Below are 21,715 nucleotides of genomic sequence, written 5' to 3'. Positions count from 1 at the left end.
GATAACCTCATTTTTCGCTATGCACATTACATAGAGTTATGAACGTTCAAGTAATTTTATTAATATTTATTTTTTTAGGAAAATAAGAATAAAGATATAATAAAAAGTCGTAGAACGATAGTAATTGTTGCTTTTGATATTATAATTAGCTATCTATCTTGCGAGGTTGTTTGTGTTATTGAAATACGACGGCCTCCTTAGCACAGTAATTGAGGTGATCACCACGCCACTACCACTGCGTTGGGAGGTCGTGGGTTCGATTTCCACACAGGATAACTATTTCTTCCATAAATAGTTATTTCAGGTCTATTTGTACTTAGTGTTCGTAATTTGTATGTTTGTCAAAACTCCAGGTGACACAAGAGCAATCCTTAATGCTGGAGTTGTAAAAGGAAAAAGAATAAGAATATGATCGTCACGTAAGTAACAAAAAGTCTACATTAAATATTTAAAACATATTTATTAAATAATCTAAATATAAAACTAAGTATTGCAATAAATATGTACAAATAAGTTATTACATAAAGTTTCAAGGCACTGGTAACTTTGTTATTAACAGGATCCTCTTTGGTTTTATATTATGACACACTTAACGTGTAATTAATACAAAAATAGACAGACCTTAAGCGCTTTCAGCATAGAAGCAATCTTTGCTTGAAAATTAGAAATGGTTGAACATTATACGGTCTTTGTTGATTTCATGCATAAGGCCTTTTATAAGTGAAATCAGTTCTAAAGGAAATACCAAAATACCACTCATTGGTCAGTAATGTTCAGTGACGTCACGTACCTGAAAGCCAGTTCCTAACAAATTTTCCTTTTGCGATTGGAAGTAATAAAGTCTCACGCATTACAAAAATAGTTACAGTAGACAAATCTAAGGAGTAGTTTTGACACAAGGTATACACACAAAAAAAGAATAAAAAGTCTTTTAGTGAGAAAAAATATTTCTCGTATAAGTTTGAGTTCCACTCGTGTATGACAGTTTGTAAAATTTTAATAAGGCATGTGAGTACCGCTCTTAAGGCAGCAATTATTATTTTTATAAGTTTTAATTGGGGACGATACTTCAACTTTCACGTACAAAATATAATTAAGCACAAAAATTCGACGGAAATGTGAACAAGTTTCTTTAACTGTTAATTAACACAAATAAAAAAGTCCCTAATAAATATTTTCAAAAACATTGTTAAACGAAAAATTTCGGTTCATTACATTTTACACATTTTTTGATTTCGTGATTTCAGTTCTAAATAAATAAATAATGTATCGATATTGGAAAATTGTATCGGTATCGAAGGTCGAAATTTCGAGAGTTAAAAATCAAAACAATTTTTCAATTTCGTTAAAGTCTAAACAACCCAAATCTGTTAATAAATAATGACAGTTCCAAAAGGGCTGCAACATCATAACAACTGTATGTACATGTTACGTTTTAGAACGAAGGTACTGTCGACCGCGCGAAGTGACCTCGGCGCGGGGTATATCACAATACTTATAGAACTATTTATGACTAGTCGGTACAATTAACTCCTGCATTCGTTAGAACTTGCTGTCTCCAGTCACGGAGATTGTGACACTCGTCTTTTTACTGCTGTTACTCGATTTGTCGTCGCTTTTCTCTTTCTTGACACCGTCTTCTGCAAGAAGAAAAGAAAATAAAATTATATCTGTAACTTGCAATGTATGTCTAGGCAAAGTTATAAACAATACGTACAATATACACCATTAAAATTTTGGTTTTACGTGAAAGGGCGTAAGTCTATTGCCGTTTTATATACGACGTTACCAAACTTCGGGCTGCTATTGAAGAAATTCCTAGATTAATTGGGAAAACCGATTCGGGAATCTAACCCGAGACCACATCATCAGCAGTCACATAAATTATCACATATTTGCGTCATCTACCGTTTTAAATAGTTTTCTTACCTAGAGGTTTAGTTTCAGGCTCGTTCCACGATTGTTTCTGATCGGTGATGAACAGCAGGTAGAATAAGTTGGTGAGGAAGTAGAACGCTGCAGATATGAAGAACACATTCCTCCACTCTGAGGCTGCCGTCTGAAGAAAAAGACATCAGTTATGTAGTCAGATTAGTTATGATGTTACTCGTAGAGAGAGACCAGGTGGTGAAGTTTTCTGAACAGTAATTTGGCTTTAACAGGATTCGTATTGATTTGACAATCCTTAATTTTGAGGTTCTGGAAGACGGAGCGTGGACCCAAACTAGACGAACCTACGATCCAGTTGGTCAAGTCTCTTGGATGACAGCTGCTCAAAAGAGGCATTATGAAATTGTATGGCTTTTCTGCAGTATAAAAAAAATGAGTAAAAGTAGCTCACCTCATCACTAACAACAATAGACACGGTGTATGGCGCAAGGATAGAGAAGATAGCACCACAGCCGTTGGTGAAACCCATCAATGTACTGGCGTGGTTCGGAGACAGGTCAATGTGAGACATCTGAAATACATCAAAGGTTTCGTCAGTCTGTTTTCTCTAAGAAACATTTAAAAAAGGTATAAAATAAGTAGATATCTAGACTAAAAGTTTCTTCAGAAGCTAAACACGTATTCGGTATTAAAATATATCGTGTAATATTTTTTTTGGACTTAATTATTTTGACAGATAAAATAGACTCGAATTAATCATAACAAAAATATAATTCTTAATAACTATGACAGAAAAATTAATAAGGAATGAAAAACAAAAAGTGTAAACTTAAGTAGGTACACACACTCTCTATAAATAAGGACGCACCATGAAACCAGAGTAATGAGCACCGTTGAGACCCACAGTCACTGTGAGTATGACCACTGCAAGTGACAGGTTACCAGCAGGCAGGTAAGATAGACCAATCAGCGCTACAGCCGGACCCCACAGAGCTGGAAATAAGAGATTAACAAATCATATAACATAAAGTAAATACAAATTTCGTTGAAATATTATACTTTGAAGGACCTGTTAATGTTTTCGCCATAGTATTTTAGACCGTAAAACTTAACAAATTTAAGGCGCCCATAGCCAGTTGCGGTCACTGTTCGGTAAACAATCTGTGGGTTATTGTTTAACCTGGGCGCGGTCGTGCCATAGTTCCAAAGCGGTATTTGAACTGGGATTCTCCGTGCTTCGGAAGGCAAGTAAAAAGTCGGTCCTGGTTGTTATCGATAAGGATAACAGTCGTTAAGCTACGTCAAATGTCTTTCGGGCTTGAACAACTTTGACACTAGATTGACCACTAACCATCCGATAAAAAGAACCGTAAAACGTACCAATAGTGTTGAAGATCCTTCTGGAAGTGACGAGTCTTACTATCTTCCTGTTGACCATGAAGTCTGCCACCCAACTGAAGAAGAAACTCAGGATGTACATAGCGACGTACGGGAGAGCTGATAACTGGCCGTTCTGAAAAAAAAAAATGATTTCGTTAGATAATGAACACACCTTTTACTCACAACTTTTGAGTTACTGTTCTAGAGGTAGATCTGTTTTTATTTACTTTGGCGATAACCGTAATTTTAAAAAATATCGGTGCATTTGGAATATGTATCAATTGGCAAATTAAAAGACAAGGGGAGCTAATATAAAATGTTTACCTCCTTAATGTCGACATCCAAGACGTACTTAAAGTACGAAGGCATCTCAGTGAGCAGAGTCCAGAATCCCAAGTTTTGTCCACAGTGAGCTAACAGAGTTGCCCAGAACGGCAGCGACGTGAATATTCCTTTCCATGGTGTGGGTATTTTCTGGTAATAAAAACCAATCATTTTAGAAAATTACAAAAAGAAAAATTTTGTTCAAAGTAGACTACTACATATTAATCCTCATTTTTGTTAAATTCCTCTGCCTTACAATTTACCTAGGAGGTTTTCAAAAACCATCCTGAAAAAGCCAACTTTTCCAAAAATATGCGTCGCAAATAGGATTCCCACCAAAGGCATAGCAAATCTATGTAACAACTAATTTTAGTTTTATTCAAAACCAAAATATTTTAGATTTTTTCATACAAAAAAGGTAGTCTAAAAATTGTTACTCACTTCACCCAGATCGTCAGAGCCAGCATTTGTTTCAATGTACTTCCTCTCTTCCTTCGTGATCCACCTGCTGCTGGCAGGAGTGGAGTCTCCCACTAAGAGCCACAGGACCGCCCAGCCGATGCAGCAGATACCCGCCACGTAGAACACGGAGGGCCAGCCCCAGGAACTGGCTGACAGGATCCCTGATGTCAGGAGCTCGATGATGGTACCGAGTTGAGCACCTGGAAAATTAAAGTGAGTTAATTAAGCTATTTTTTTAAATCAGGCCATGACCACGCTGGCCATTAAATAAATATTTATTCACACGTATAAGAGTCATTAGAACTAGACATTATAGATAACGCAGAAAAAACGTGACAGGTATTTGTAATAGCTGCAAATGGTTTGAATTCCAATATGTTATAAGATTGTAAATTTCCATTTGAATGCAATTTTCTGATAGTCAAATGACATGCTAATCAAGTTTGAATGAAATTCGTTTTGATCTCCAATAAAGACCAATTGGTTGAACTCTTCAACTATTACTAGAAAGCAATTTGAAAACTTAGAACGATCATCGAATTCTGAAAATTCAATCTAAATGCGTAAATGAAGAACATAGGAGGTCTGTATTCATAAAAGGATCGTTTTGAAATCGATCTAAAATTTAACTTTTCAATCGTACATTTTACAGTCACCAGTTGGCAACTAGTGTACGTTGACTGCCTCTGTGGCGCGGTCGGTAGTATATGCGGCTGCCGTGCGAGAGGTCTCGGTTTCGAATCCTGGGTCGGGCCAAAAAGTATTTTCTGAGATTTTCTGTTAAGAATTTCTTAGAGATTGCCCGGAGTTGGGAAGTTGAGGTCTAAGACCTCCGTGCCTCGGAGAGCACGTAAAGCCGTCGTCCTGCGCCTGACCTCTCAATGGTCGTGTCGGTTGTATGGAATAGAGAGTGTACCTGTGTATTGTGCACACACTTGGACACTATAAACAAAGTCCTGCATAGATGGCCAGTTTCAATGAAACTGACCGCCGTAGCCGTATGTCGGCTAGGAGGACATTATTACGTTACGAGTCAGACTCTCAAATAGTTGTCAATTGAGACACATAATAGCTCCTCAGACATTCTCTCAGCAATTAAATTACCTGCCTACCTCATGCATTATGCGTATTATGAACGAAACCAATTTAATAACAGATTTTTTGCAAATAAAATTACCCTTAAATTCACTGTTTCGCAACAAAATACAACAAATATTTTAATCCTTGTAATCATTTTTATATTTTTTATGTTCGAAATTTTGATAAAATGTATTTAGCTCCTAAATGCAATCGGGTACTCACTCAACTCAGTAAACGATTAATAGGTCAAGCAACTTTTAGAACCACATTAGTATTCATATTACTCTCTGCAGCAGTTACCTGAACCACGCAAACAAACACTCATTAGCTAAGTTCCACAACTAGATTTAGCCAACTTTACTAATGACTAATCAATGTCTCACTCACCTCTAAACTTTGAACACTTCAAAGTTGAGACCCTATTTATAAATCAATTGAAAGTAATGCTTGTATAATGATTTTAATGGATTTTGTTTAAAAATACTTGTACTTTAAGGGCTAATGTGGTGTTGGGGCGTAAATGAGTAGTGAGTGAAGTACTCTTTTAAAGATGAATGACCTCTTCGAAAAATTTAAGTTGAGTATCTTCGAAATTTAGGATACATCTAACGTTGGTCCCAATCTTTTATTAAGATAACAGTTGTTAAGTCATGCTAAAGTTCTTGTAGCAACTTGAACAAGTTTAACTTATAGTACTTTAAAAAAAACTAGTAATGCAACCATCTATTTTATTGCTTATCTATAGTCTAATGTTGCCTAATCCATCTAAGAGAACTAAAAAATAGTGGTTAAGAAACTAGTAAAGTAATGTATAATTCTACAAAATTTTCATTAAGTTTTCAGAATTGATTGCAGTATGATTGCATTAGTGTTCTGTTGAGGTATTCTTGGCAATAGTACGGGTCAACTGTTGCTTCTGTAATTAATAGTTAATTAATTACAGTAATGAGTTGATACGATTGCCTCTATTGTTATATTGTTTATCTTTGCATTGTTAGAAGTTAAAGGAGAAAATGTAGAAAAATAAGTTATAATTTCTTTCTTGAGATAGTTTTAAATAGCGGTTGAGAATTGGAACCGTGCCCGAGATATAATACAATTGAATGAGCAAGAAGATAGTGAGATTAAAAAGTTTTTAAAGTCTGTCTCAGAATGTAAGTTATTTTATTATTTAAATAAAATTATGGGTAAACGAGTCGGTTAAGTTGACCCCTTCCGAGGATTTTAGTAACTGATTAATGCAAACCTGTTTATTTTTTTAATAGGAATCGAATTACGCCTAAAAATTGTTTAATACATTTCTTGGGGCATGCCAAGTCCCCAACCCGCACTTGGTCAGGATGTTGGACTAAAGACCTAGCCCTTCACTCATTCAGAAGGAGTGTTTGCCCATCAGTGGGGCAGTAAAGGGTTAAAAAAAATAAGTCGAAGACCTCTGCGACATTAGATACACAGTGTTTACTACAACCACTGCACAACACGAACGCCACAAAATAATCGTTCTATTACTTACCAGCATATACGAAGGTGCCAAGTCGACTGCGCTCAGACACCGGTGCCCAGTGTCCCAGCACTCCGTGGATGCTCGGGTACAGCAGACCTTGTGTCAGACCCATGAGAACACGACACACTATCACTGCTACGTAGTCACCCTGGAAAGATGAGAAGGTATTGGTTAAATTGTGAAGGAGTTCAATTGGTCGTGGATGAGACTTGATTCATGAGATTTGTTAAGATATTTATATTCAAGTCACACCTGTTATATTTGGAGCTGCAGGTAGAGGTGTTTTTTAAATACACCTACTTCATCGTCACCTTTTATTTGGTCCCATGTAATAATTGCCATAATATACTGCGCACATTACCAAGCTTTGACTCACAATAATATTCTAAAATAAATAGAAACGCCTATTTAATTTTGCTGATCCAGGGATCAAACTTAGATCTCTTGACAAACAGTCAAATACAGTTAAAAAAAATATAATTGTTTTAAGTAGCTGGCATTCGTTTTAAATGTACTTTAAGTGCAAAGTGACTCATAATTACAATAAATCTATTCATTTTGAATACAAGTAAGAAATAGCGTAAAATGTAATACAAATACAATTATTTCCCTCACATATTACACTGAGGGTATATACCGTGACCCGTTGGTCGACTAAGTAATGTGGGTCCTTTCTCTTGACGCGCTCTTAATGGCACTCATCAATAAAACTGCTCGGAAAGAAGTTAATACTCTTTGTTTACTTTTCTGTTTCTTTGCAGAAAGGCAGGAAGTCATTAAATTATATTGTTTAATAAAAACAAGATGTATGCATGTGAATGAAGCAAGGATAGTTATCTTATCTTATCTTAGCAAGGATAGTTTGTAAGGACCGTTCTAAGTGGCGTTGTTTCGTCTCTGCCTACCCTTTTGGGAAAAACACGTGATGTCATGTACCTCTATATACATATATGTACATTGCTTAGTGTAAAGAATCATGGATCATTAGATTTTTACGAATGCGGTTGAGTATTCAAATATTAAGGCCTCTTGAGTGATGTCTATTCTGTCTTTAATGTTTTTAAACTCTCGCGACTAGTACACATAATATTATAATGCAACGGGTCTTATACGCGATTGAAAATTTAAAGGTTAGGATACTTTATTTGCTGCCCGACGTTTCGATCGCATTACAACGACCGTGGTCACGAGCTGACTGATGTGGCTGCTAAGCGTCGTCTTCTTGCGGCGCGAGTTTCGACGCCCACCCTCACTTGGTTTTCACTTAGTGTACATTGTTCGGAATTGTCGGTACTTCGACACACTACACTAACGACGTCTTTACGGACAAGAACCGGCAAGTCAACAAATCCGCGATAGCTGAGCACTTGTTGGAAGCAGGAACCAATCACTGGATCGAGCTACATCAACCCTGGGTCCTCTCCACAGATCGTCACTATTACTCCAGGATAGTACGAGAAGCGGTTGAAATCAAAAAACATACTAATTTCAACCGTGAAGAGGGATACCGTTTATCATCTACGTGGAATCCTGTCATCAGCAAGTGCAGCCGTCGCCGGCATGACGTAACGCGGCAGTGTAAAGACGTCGTTAGTGTAGTGTGTCGAAGTACCACGGTCGTTGTAATGCGATCGAAACGTCGGGCAGCAAATAAGGTATCCTAACCTTTAAATTTTCAATCGCGTATAAGACCCGTTGCATTATAATATTATCTATTCTGTCTTGTTTCTCAACCTCTGCGCGTATAGATTAGAAATACAGACACGGAGGTTAATAATATCGTATACAGACATTAGAATGTTCAAAGGTTTTTAAGATGAAATGCTTACAGCCATTGATTGACAAAAGACTAAGGGCTAATAAGCTCACTTGCTCTTTTTAAAATGTGACTATATGGTGGCAACTGAAAGACCTACGTGAAAAATAAATTATACTTGTAAAACACAATAAATAAAAAGCCCAACTTCGTATACAGTAATAATAATTATTATTGTATATTTACATTAGGTATACGTTTACCAAAATAATATTTTATTACAAAATCAACATTTATAACCTCTATAATAATTAAATTAATGTATTATTATACAAATAACAGTTCCGAACCAAACACTAATATGATTTAAAGACTTAGGAGTCTACTCACATGCTAAGAATCTCACACATGAGTGAGTTAACTACGGACCTTTATTTTCAATGGAAGTTTCACTCGGTGAATGTGTGAGTTTACTACTCATACATTTTAGAGGTGGTTGAATCACCTGATTAATAATAATTAACTTGAACATAACGTTTTATTTCTTATTATCATCAAATATCATTGCGACATATAAAAACATAATTTAACATAATAACAATAAAATAAATTGCACAGTCGGCTGCAAATTTGCTAATTATTTAAGTTTAATTTAATCAAGTACTTAATCAAAATATTGTTAAAAATAAAAGTCACATTATTGTTTCCATAATCATACCTATAAAACGAATAATGTCACGGAATCCTGGAACTCACGTTTGAATAAAAAAATTAGACCAAAGCCAAACATTGCAGTACTCTTGAAGGCTTTGATTAAAGACGCAAATTACTACTTAGCATTGTGGGAAAAAAATAAATATATCACAAAGCGAACAAATGAGGCTATCCTGCAACAGAAAGTTATCGAATATGCAATCCGGGAGTTAATCGATTCTGAAATTTCGATAGGACACTGCATTGAAAAACTGAAAAGATAAAATCGTCCTTTTAATTTTAACAATAATTTGATGAAGTACTTGATTAAATTAAACTTAAATAATTAGCAAATTTGCAGCCGACTGTGCAATTTATTTTATTGTTATTATGTTAAATTATGTTTTTATATGTCGCAATGATATTTGATGATAATAAGAAATAAAACGTTATGTTCAAGTTAATTATTATTAATCAGGTGATTCAACCACCTCTAAAATGTATGAGTAGTAAACTCACACATTCACCGAGTGAAACTTCCATTGAAAATAAAGGTCCGTAGTTAACTCACTCATGTGTGAGATTCTTAGCATGTGAGTAGACTCCTAAGTCGATTTAAATATTCAAAACCTAGTATTTGCTATTTAATTATCATTTTAGTAGTATTACCTAACATTAAAATTAACTTTTCATAACAATTACGAGTAAAACCGGGCAATTTTACAGACTCTATGATAATAGGAGCGGAGAATAACAATTAGAATTACTACTACTATTAATGATGTACTAACTTCAAAATAGGCTCAAAAGTTTGTTTCGAACTTTTACAAGACCTGGGACCTGGGGCTTCTAATTTAACATTGCGCAGAGCAAGCGTTAAGGGTTTCAAATGCTTATAAAATTGATGTACTAATACAATTAAAACTTTTCATAAATAAGCCGGCAAAAAAGCACATTTTTTTTATTAACCTCAACATCTTAATACATAAGCAAATATAATAGGTAATTAAGCTAAGTTTTAAGTGTTATATGGACTAAAAAACCTCTTCTGAATTTTATAATATCTAAATAAGTCCTCATTTATTCCAGTTTTACTTCAGTTTCACATACAAAATATTTCGACACCAACCTTAGCTATATAGAATGTCTATAGATATCAGACCAGACTATAAGTCTATAGCTGAAGAACGAAAAATACTGTCTTTCAAAAAGCAAAATCATTAACAGCAAAAGTCCTTGCATTCCTCACACACAACACTTTGACATCGTAACTCGTTAAGTCGCTACACTTGCTACCGTGTGACATTGTATACAGTTCCTTAATACTGAAACATTCCAGTCTCAGCTAAGCCTTGAAGCACACCCTTTATTTCAGAATAAAAGCTGCTTCATGTCTTAATGAAAACACTTTTTTGTTTAAAACGCTTTTGTAAAGACTAAAGCAACGTATAAAGGAGATTTTTGTTAGAAAATCCTGTTGAAATTGTAGAAGGAAATTAAGGTCTTCGTAAGTTTGAGCTTTCGTGTTGCATGACTGTTATATTACATGCTAGATTACTCGCGCGGCTCTTCTCGAGAGTAGTCTTTAGTCCCTGTTTCTTCATAAGTTTGTTTAAAAAATGCCTTTTTGATTTTAAGTGCCCATTTTAGGTACGGTAGTTTTGCTGTAAACGCCTAACAGACAGACATACTGTCATAGTTAAAATGTCAGTTTAGGCTAGGTATAAACTACCTGCATACTTTTAGTAAAAAAAAATAGGGATTTTAGATCAAAACCAATCACTTACAGGATGCGTGTTTATGGTCTGACTATTGAAGTTTAAATCCATTTGGTTACATGTTACATAGGTGCACTTAAGTACTACTTAATACTACACTACAAAATAATAAAACGTTTTGGGAATTAAATTAGAAATTGGAAAACCAATTACATTACACTTTAAAATAAAATATAGTTTCAGGTAAATTTCAGTCCCAACGCAACGATACAATAAAATAAATAGCAGTACTATAAATAACGAGTCCAATATCATTCGTCACCGCGACTGGCCATTTGAAACCGAAATAAACATAATGTATTGGACCAATAAAGAATATTATATACCTTCACTCAAACCACTTTATTTTGTTAACACCTGAATTAACTAAATTGATACTTGAAAATATATTTCACTTTATTTTTTCAGTATTAATTTTGCTACGTCAAGCAGACCAAAGGCGAAATATATGATTGCATTTTATCCATATTGAATCATTATGGTTGTTAAAGGCGAAACGTGGGTGAGTTTAATACACCTTTGTGTATAACACGGGGGATGTTATGTATTTTTGTATTATTTCACAAACTGTAGACGTGAGAAGATGTAAATAGTTTTATCTCATTAATATCTGTAATACCTACTTGTTTAATCCAACTGCCTGTGACAAATTATTATATCCTCATACAAGCTCCCTAACTTTTTGTGTACTGTATAATTAAATTATATGACGTAAGTTAAGCATGGCTTTCCTATTTATTTTGAATAAATTGATTGATTGATTGACTGTTGGTCAAGGGTCTCCTCTCGGAATGAAGGAGCGAGGCTTTGAGTCCACGTCCATCACTGGCCAAGAACGGCTTGCCGTTTCAACATACCTTTAAGATCTATTATATTTAAAGAAAATGTTGGAATTTTCATTTCGGTAGGAGCCGTTAAAATGAGTAACATCTCGGTTTGCTGCTGAATATAATTGCTTTGGAATAAGGCCAACATAGTTAACGCCACAGCGGTTGTATTTCAGTACAGCTGCCTACACCTTTACGTAAAACAGACGTGGAAATTTTACTTATCTGAAACTACAATACATATATACATACTACTTAATATAAATAATTAATATACCTAAGCGTAATTTGTGAAAATATTTCTACCTTTTTGTGATTCCGCAATCAAAGGGAATAATCACTCTTTTAATAAAACCTTGTTGTTTGTCTTAAAACAGTTGAAATTATTTTGTATAACAACAAATAACTGAAAAACCTAAAACACAGATAAGAGCAAGGCTTAGATGGCACTTATACAAGAAACGGGATTATTTGCCGTATTTTAAAATAATGGTAGGGAGTCTTATAGGTGATCTGTTTAATATTTTGCATATAGAAGGCCTCAAGTCAAACATAGACAATGTAATTTTCCAAAATCTACGTGAAATAAATCAGAAGGTAGTATAACATACAATGTAAGGTCAGCCAAAGCTATTGGCCATTACATTTGCTAGGATGATATTGTCCGATGGTATCTCAGTGAGGGATCGTCTCGACAAATGCTGGCCTAATATACCATCGTAATGTGAGAACCTTGCTATTCGTCTTGACTTCTACTTGAGTTAAGGAGAATGTGTACAGTCAACTTGGGTAACTTTGAATCATTTAGGTAACATTGAACGTGGGAATTTGAACTTGTTTCGATTATTTGATAACACAATTGATAAAGATTCATTTTAGTTTTGCAAACTTTTATCAATTGTGTTGGTTTCATATGAAAAAATAATCGAAACTAGTTCAAATTCCCACGTTCAATGTTACCCAAATGATTCAAAGTTACCCAAGTTGACTGTACTTTTATAAGATTTTTTTTGGATTCGACGTATTTCTGCTGCAGTTTGGAGCCACTATATTGTTATACCTATTTTTTCCTCCAAAAAAATCTCTCAGGTTAGCATTACCTAAAAGATTTTTTTTATTGGGATTATAATTTGCTAACGATCGGTGTTGGCCAGTATATACTTTAAACTTGTGTTATATGAGGAAGCTTGTGTCAAAAATTGTAAAAAAAGTTAAAAATAATAATCTTTTAAGGATTTAGTATGACTATACATACAAAATCTTTAAAAAACTAATAGAGTTGTGTAAAAACCTATACTTTTAACATTATAGAATACTAAATACCTGAACCGATTAAGATGCAATTTTGTATCGTGATAGTTCAATTCACAGACTAATTCATTTACAAATTCAACACCTAAAGAGTCACAATACGAAATAAAAGTTTGAGCAGGTCATCTACTCAAGTATGAACGTCGAAAAAAGTCTCCTCGTGATTCCCCTTAAGGCTTCAGTAACAAATGACACAGTTTTGTTTCGATCGAGGCGGGAACACACGTCTGTAACCTACGTCCTACCTTCTACGGAGATCCCTCACGTTCATCACTCAGTGCTGATGTAAAACGTGAATGTGTTTGCTATCAAATTAATTGGCGGTTCGATGTAGCGTTTGATTTTAGATATGAGTAATGTGTGGCGAGGCAATCATTTCTGATTTTAGTGGGAATATTTAGCAATATTTTTTTTGGGGTTATTGTTGGGTATATTGTTATATGTCATGTGTAATAATAATATGTTGATGGTATGTTGTAGGGTCTTTGATAGACAACCATCTTGTAATGATTATTCGTACAATTTCTTACATGTTTAAATTTACAATTACATGTACCAATTTTTATTATGTCCTGAGGACATAGAATAAAAGAGTCCTAGGATTCGCAAATTTAGGAAAATATTGTAAGGTATATTCAAAAAGCCCTTTTTTTGGCTTATTAAATAAAATACTTACATAGGTAATATTACGCTTGTTATGCTGAATCGCTGAAAGATTAGGCAAAGGTTTTATTTCATGCACCCAAAATTGAAGTTTAAAACTTCCCTCATCTAAAACCATAAATTATTTAAAAAATGCACTGCAGCCTCCTTAGCCGTGCACAGTATATATAAAGTAGAACAAATGACGTCATAAATATAACCCGGTGACTGCAGCCAGCGCTTTAACTATGACACTTGATACATACTGTGCCTCTATGATAGTGGCTCTCAACACTAGTGGAATAAAGGCTTATTATCATTTTTAGTAGTCACTAGTCAGTATTTTCTGGAACACTAGTGGTGTACACTGATAATAAAAGTAGTTAACAATAGGTACTAAAATCATACTTCTTGGTTTTAAAGCCAAAATATAATTCTGAATGTCCATATTTTGTAAAAATTTTTGGATGAACATAGTTTTAGCTATTTACTAGTTCTTAGGTGGTCACAATTTTATTTTAATATGATAGCTTTGTTGAAATAGTAACAAACCAATTATGACTGAGTTACATTGGCCTTATAGGGTTGGTAATCAAAACAAATTCGGATAGTTTTTCACCACGTAAATTTTGAGAACCACTGCTTTGCATCATAGACAAATAAATATTTGGTTTATGTAAAATTCCTAACGCCAGATGAATGGGAAGATGTTAAAATTCTCTCCCATGAGTTATAAGGCTCATATTCTCGGGATTGCTTCTGCATTGTGCATGCGGTCGCATATTTGATATGATACATTTTGTTCGCTAGAACACTTTATTTATGGGAATAGCTGGATAAGATGCAGGAAAGATCACTAGAATGACACATTATTACGTAATATTTTCATTTAATACAGATTCACGTTTTAGTGTAGCGATACACCTGCCAAACGACGGTGAAGAAAAGTTCAGAAATACTTTTACAATTGTTGAATTTTTTCACTGATAAGTGATTTATATTAGGCGGCGAGCGTGTTGAGCCGAACGTTGCGCAGGTGTGTCACCTGAGCAATGCAAGTTACAATTTAAACTTTCGTCACATATAAAAAGCGGCGAGCCTTCTAGGAAAAAAATCTATGAGGATACATTTAATTATTATGATACTTTTTCTACAATTACATACTTAAGTGATTTTTTAAAAGTCCCTCGAACAACCGAAACTAAAATTCGTTATTTAAGGTCTGAAATAGCTATTCGTCGTTCGGAGTTATGAAACTATCGTAACTGGCCGTTAATATGCTTAACTTAAGAGTGAATTAAACTTAAATTGTGTAAAAGTAGTTGATAATATCAAAAAAGTGCGCAACGTTTATTCCTTACTCAACTACAGGAACTGCAGATATACAAAGAAGCCTTGTTGTTGTAAGGATTAAAGTGTGACACACACAGTGAACGGGAGCGTTAAGTCTTTCGTACACAAAACAATGCAAGTCTTGGACGCTCAACGATTTTAGTCTTCAAGCAACTACCACCATATAAATTCAGCCGCGGGACTAATATCGGCACCACAGAGCGATTAGCAAAGCATTCGTTGGTCGAGTCGAAGACCTTGCCAGCTGAAGAGGTTGTTTTTGATATGAATGCTGATGGGCGTGGATCCCGCGCGTCCTCTACCAACTTTGTATGCGTTGTTATCGATACTATAAGTAGGTATTCCACTCGCTGTAGTCCCGCGCCCGCCCCGCAACCGCACAGTATATGTAAAGTACTTAATAATACTCTCATAGCAAACGACTTGGAAAATTTCTCTTACATTTTTTAAGCTGAATAAATGTTGTAGAACTATTTTACATAGTTATTATACACATTTAAACCGCTAATGGCTGCGTCCAAGCATTCATTATGGTTCAGTGTTTTATCCTTTCTGTTATGTGTAAAATTTTATAAGTTTAATTATAGTTTAAACTGCTACGTTTTACATGGTTACTATTATTTTCTGTAGTATATGACGCTAATTGTAACTGTTATGTTTCTCGTTGCGCTTTCAGAAAAGCTCTCTTTATATCTTTTTCTATTTGTATTTAAAAAATAATAAAATATTTTTATCTTACTAATATTGTAGTGCTTCTAAAAAACCGAACTAACCCTATTTGACCCAGTGGTTGTAACTACATTCACGCAAAGTTTCATCAAAACTAATTAAGACGAGAAAGTGTAACAGACAGTCAAACTTTCGCATTTGGAATATTCCGTATATAAACTCCTTGTAGTTAAACAAAAATGATGCGGAATAAATTAGTGGAGAAAATCCTCCGCTATTTGTCGAAAATAAAAGCAACACTATAACTGCAGCACAATTTTAAAAGCGCTATAGCATTCAGGGTGTCCTTTTATCTGTAATGCTTATGAGACGTAAACTGCAGCGTTGTAACGTTGGACCGGGGCCAAACAACTGAAACAGCTCCCACCTGAATGTGCGCTTGCAGGATGTTGCACTAAAATTATATTAAACGAGCTTCCCCGTACAAAGTTAGCTTACAAGTTGCCTTTTGAAAAGGCCTTAGAAGTAAAGAAAACTTAGTACCTTTGAGTTTATAAATAGACAGACAATTAGAGTATGTATTGTTGCGATGTTACAAAACTAAAATGGGCCTTCGGTACTGTGATTAAAATTATTGCTGTAAAAAAAAAACTACCCAATGATGTTTTTTTTTGCTTCTAAACACTCTCTAAGTATGTAAGTGTATGTAAGTCTGCGCTATTTAATTTTGAGTATTTATCCAGTCTACTCTATTCTTGAAAGATGTCAGCTAGTGACTTCATCATTTTTAAAGTGAAAACTCAGACAATTTTGAAACAAACATTTTCTTTTTTTTACTATCAAACTAGTACTGTAGTAATTTACTAATTAACTTGTATTTCAAAATTCCACACAGAAATCCTCCAAGTTCTAATCATATTCAACCTAAACGATCGTTAGTACAAAGTATGAAATAATGAGGGCAAGGTTCGATTAGTTGCTGAAACTCTAATCTGCTCTAAACTTGTTTAATGTCTGTTCTATACTTATTAGATAATCATTAGTTAGGAACTACGGAACGGTCAATGAACTTTAACACCGACTGTCATTAGTGTTAAAATTTGACCCAACATAGTACTGCAGCTGTTGGGTTTCATTCCCGGGTACCATTTCAAAATAGTGCTATTGATTTTTACCACTCATCAATTAATCAATCTTTCCCAGTCCTCAATAGTAGCTTGGAATTTTGTGACGTGTTCAGAATAATTGTCCATAGTTAAACGGAAAGGATCCAACCCACACTATGGGTAAAATGAGTTATGTATACCAAAACACTCCTTGAAGTTAAAATTTTAATATCACGAAAACAATCCAAGTAAAATTCAAACCCACCATGAAGTTATAGTCCTGAGTTAGTCCCCAAAGTTAGTGATCTGAACTTAAAAGTTAAATATCTCGAAACTACGTCTGTGTGGGTTGGATCGTTTCCATTTAACTATGGCCAATTATGACACCAGGATCACTCCTTATTGCATGAGGCGAAATTATAGGTGATAGTAGTTTATTTTACACACTTTTACCCACACATTATGGGTTAAACAGACTGGGTATTTCTGGAAGGCCAAAAGGAATAAATACAAAAAGTTTTCTAACCTTTATATGGAATACGAGCCTATCTTATGTACTTCTGCCTACATTTTCGGGTATAACAAACCATTAACGATTTGATGTTACTAATAACAAAAAAGCAACTGGAATAAATACAAAAAGTTTTCTTACCTTAGTAGCAGCATAAGGCAGCAGTAAATTAATGATCCCGGTAGCCGCCATAGCGCTGAACATTAGGTACTTGCCACCGAACCGGCCGGCGATCATACCAGCCGGCACTTGCAGCAGGATGTAGCCCCAGAAGAATGAGGATAGTATCGTGTCTTGAGTGCTGCGGCCCCAGTCGAAGACCTGGCGGAGACGGAATGCTTAATAAGAACTTTACATAGTAGTACATGTTGGTTGAATTTGAAAGGAAAGTTTTACATGTTGAAATTGAAGGAAGTAGTTAAAAGCAGTCAGTTTTTACATATCCCAGTGGAAAAAAGATGTAATATTTTAAGTAAATATTGTTGAGTTTGAAAGAAGATTGATCAATTCATTTATAACACGTTTTTATTTTAATGAACTTGTGTCAATAGATGTCTTTTTTTAATTACTAGTTGTTTTAATTGATTACTTTCATTTATGGGTTACACATCTCGTAAAAAGAAAACGTGACTGCGTACTACCCGTTACAGTATATTTCTAAACAGTGACCTAGCTAACTGATGACTAATGACATAAATCAAAAATGTATTCTACTTTATCTACAAACAATTTATCTATTTATTTCTTTAGATATCCTACTTTCTTTTGACCAAAACCCTTTAAATTCGTAGCACTCTCAACTTCTAAAAATACTATAAAATGGTTCAAATTTCTATAACAGCCACTACCACTGTCATAGTTGCGACAAACAATTAAGCCGTTACAAACGTGCGACATCGTTGTTATAGTCGTACGTGCTGCCATCGGTCGGACGTGTTCGTGAACATCGCCACTACTAGTACTATTTGTTTGTTTAGTATTGTAGACTACAGCGACTGTAGTTAAACTGACTAGGTATAATATTATATTATTTTCTCATAGGTTTTCCAAGATTAACGTTACCATAAAACTTCAGGGAGATGAAGTACTCTTCAGTTGACATAGTGCTATTTGGGGACTTTTTAAACCTTATAAAGCGCTCTCACTGATATTATTTTTATGATACTCATTGTGAAAACAGTTAATGGTAATTATTTCTAATACAGAAATATTTTTTTTCTGTGTTGCCTTAAGTTCTATTTTTTGTCGACTTGCGTGGGAGTCAACAACTATACTGACTTGTGAAAAGATTTTGTTAACTGTAACTACTGTAGTTTTGACCAAAACTAGTAGTAACTAAAACATACAAAAGAGTTTTTGCGAGTACGCCACAATGGTTGTGTGGGCTCTCTTTTTGTGGTTTAATGATCGTCTTTACTGCGCCAATGTTCTCATAGCAATCGTTCTTTCAAAAGACCAATGATATCATTATCGTGTCTACGTGCGGGGGAATATCTTTACTTTTTATTTTTGCTCTACTTTTTCTAGATTTAGGTTTTATTTTTAGACTAGTTGTGTTCAAATTGAGCTTAGGATTGTGATCATGAGCCTTTAACAATGGAGATTCAGTTATATAGCACACGTCCGATATTTTGAAACTATGTTAGTATTAACACTTATATCGTCTAGTTGATGGTAAATAATTGAAGCTGTTTGTGAGACTTTCAGTCTCACAAACAATCTTATCAAAGGGTGTCATGTTTATAACCCAGTTAACTGGGTTGTGGAGGTCATATAGGCAGTCACTCCATGTAAAATACTGATATGCAGCTGCATGTGGTGAGACTGGAATCCGACTCCAAGAGTATGTGGAAGAAAGGCTTGGCTATAAAAATGTTGCTAAATATTTATCCAAATAGAAAAAAGAAACATTTGCCTAACAGTGTTATATTCTAATATTGAAAGTGGGATAAACGATAATAAATGTTATGGTATGTTAATACGGTTAATATATTGGAGCCGGTTTTTTAATCTAAATACTTGCCTATTAGTTTAATTAGGTGTAGAATAAATGTATATTTTATACGTGTATCGTACAATTTATCAATGTTGTGGGTGCCTATAGCTGGAACAAGCATACGACCTTGTATTAGCTAAAGAAATAATTGTAATTGTTGATGCTTATTTTGTTAACAATTAGCGTAGCCTTTCTTCCAACTATGTTGGAGTTGACTTCCAGTCACACCAAATGCAGCGCTAGTATTTTACATGGAGCGACTGCCTATCGGACGTCCACAACCCAGTTACTTAGGTTATAACACAATATGGTAACTCAAATTATTTATCAATATTGTAGTAGTCGTAACCGGCGGTCTTGTTTGACAAGATGTATGTTGGTAAGGATCGTGCCAAGTGGCATTCTTTGGTCTCTGCCTACCCCTGTGGGAACAAGGCTTGATTTTATGTAAATATGTATGTATGTATGTATCTATATGTGTATAAATGTAGAGATGTATTAGTATTGTATACTTACAGGAAAGTCCCCGCTAGAGCTGTTGGAAGTCATGGCGACGATGGTGACGCTCATGGTGACCCTGGTGCCGTACGACACCGTCGTGGCGAGGAACATCATCAGAGCGATGATGTGGCGCATGCCGATAAAACGATCTGTTGACAAACAAAACATTAACAAATATGTTAAGTGTGATTTATTGTTTCAAAAGCGGTGGATGTTTTCTGTCCAATAATTGTTTTATTTTTATTAGTCCGTTTTTTAATCGTTTATAATTTTCTCAACAACCCACCAATATATTTCGATTCAGTCAGCCTACAACCCCGAGTGCAACCTGTGCCGTTACATTAGGACACCAAAGTAAAATGCGTTTCCGCGTTAATTCCGTACCCTATTATTATATTAAACATGCAACATGAGAGTTTAAAAGATTTAAACACTCCGATGTTTGGTGGTATACGGCGAGAGGAAGCCTATTCCCATGTACCTACTATGTCTACACTTTCATGTACACCAAGCGTGAAATTCTCTCTCGAATAACTATCCCGTTGAAATATAAAAGTGTTCATTTTATTCCGGATTGCAGCAGCGAGGTGCATTTTTACTGAAATATACTCGTTACAATGTATACGATAGCGCTGTGTCATTTCGCAGTTCACAGCTCGTTGGCTTCCAACATCACAGCGTTAAAACGGAAGAAGCTTGTCAATAGCGCGCGAGAGTTTTACTACGAAGATAGACATGAGAACAAATAGTACCATTAAAATGACGAAAATATTATGTTCTACGAAAGTGGCAGAAAAAGAAGAGTCGTTGAAAAGAGTACTAATAGAAGATCTTAATGCTTTGAACAGTATTAGCGTAATAAGCACTATGTAAAAAGTGCTGATGTGGTGTAAGGACCCAGATTTGATTCTTGGGTCTAGCAAAGTATCGTGGGTGTGTTGCTGCTAGAATCTTCTCAATAGCTTACATTGAATTCAGAGCCAAGGCAATATATTCAAACGGGACCGATAAATATAAACAATATTTAGATGATAGATAATGCAACAAAATTTACATTTGAAATTGAGTTTTTTACATTAACAGATACTTAAAAACGTTCTTATGTACTTAACGTATGAGAAACTAAACAAATCCTATATTTTTACTTAAACCGTTAAGAACAAAACATAGTTTAATAAAACTTTTTAGTTTAAAAATAGTGGTGCAAACTGTCCAGTCTCAAGTATATTAACCTAGTTCGTTCTAGTTGCAGTGTGACCCTACATTCTTATGTCCCCCTGGTACTCGGGATTATGTGACTACTACTACTTACTAACTTTTTGTTACGACGCGGTATACATTAGGAATTAAAACTTAGTTTTTATGACTTTATTTTTGAAGTTAATATATATTTCATGTGTTTTTTGTTTTCTCTGCAGTGAACTGCTGCTATTATATTCAGAGAAACCATGTTATTTGGCACTAACAAACTAGATGAATAATAGATAAATGACACCCATTGCTGGGCAAGGGTATCTCTTGAATGAGGGAGGGGTTAGGAGGCCGGCACGCTGGCCAAGTGCGGGTTGGGTAGTTTGGAAACATTTAAGAACTTTCAAAGGTTAGTATTGAAAAATACTTTTTTTTATAAACATTTATGAAAACTAGACCTATTAAATATTTGTGCAAACTGTCCAGTCTCAAGTATATTAACCTAGTTCGTTCTAGTTGCAGTGTGATCCTACATTCTTATGTCCCCCTGGTACTCGGGATTATGTGACTACTACTACTTACTAACTTTTTGTTACGCTGCGGTTTACATTAGGAATTAAAACTTAGTTTTTATGACTTTATTTTTGAACTAAGTAAATGTGTTATTTTACGTGTTGGTTTTGTTATGGAAATATTTGCTGCTATATTCAGATAAACGATGTTATTTGGCGCTTATAGTAA

The 21,715-nt window shown here is 34.8% G+C and overlaps 1 protein-coding gene across 1 annotated transcript in view; it reads right to left on the bottom strand.

Annotated features, from left to right (window-relative positions):
- Positions 1-447: 447 nt before the first annotated feature.
- The window catches only part of LOC142977928 (putative inorganic phosphate cotransporter), a 43,320-nt gene continuing 22,052 nt past the window's right edge, over positions 448-21,715 (bottom strand). The window contains exons 2-11 of the mRNA XM_076122058.1: positions 19,799-19,932; positions 17,428-17,607; positions 6,650-6,788; positions 4,036-4,256; positions 3,595-3,744; positions 3,271-3,403; positions 2,759-2,883; positions 2,342-2,461; positions 1,930-2,059; positions 448-1,640 (exon numbers count right to left, since the gene is read on the bottom strand). Coding sequence (XP_075978173.1) covers positions 1,543-1,640; positions 1,930-2,059; positions 2,342-2,461; positions 2,759-2,883; positions 3,271-3,403; positions 3,595-3,744; positions 4,036-4,256; positions 6,650-6,788; positions 17,428-17,607; positions 19,799-19,932 — 1,430 coding nt within the window. The 3' untranslated portion in view covers positions 448-1,542. The remainder of the gene's footprint in view (positions 1,641-1,929; positions 2,060-2,341; positions 2,462-2,758; positions 2,884-3,270; positions 3,404-3,594; positions 3,745-4,035; positions 4,257-6,649; positions 6,789-17,427; positions 17,608-19,798; positions 19,933-21,715) is intronic.

The sequence above is a fragment of the Anticarsia gemmatalis genome, chromosome 13 (assembly GCF_050436995.1).
Source record: "Anticarsia gemmatalis isolate Benzon Research Colony breed Stoneville strain chromosome 13, ilAntGemm2 primary, whole genome shotgun sequence".
NCBI classification, from domain to species: domain Eukaryota; kingdom Metazoa; phylum Arthropoda; class Insecta; order Lepidoptera; family Erebidae; genus Anticarsia; species Anticarsia gemmatalis.
The sequence above is the reverse complement of the archived record's forward strand: the minus strand, read 5'-3'. Positions and strand labels throughout refer to the sequence as shown.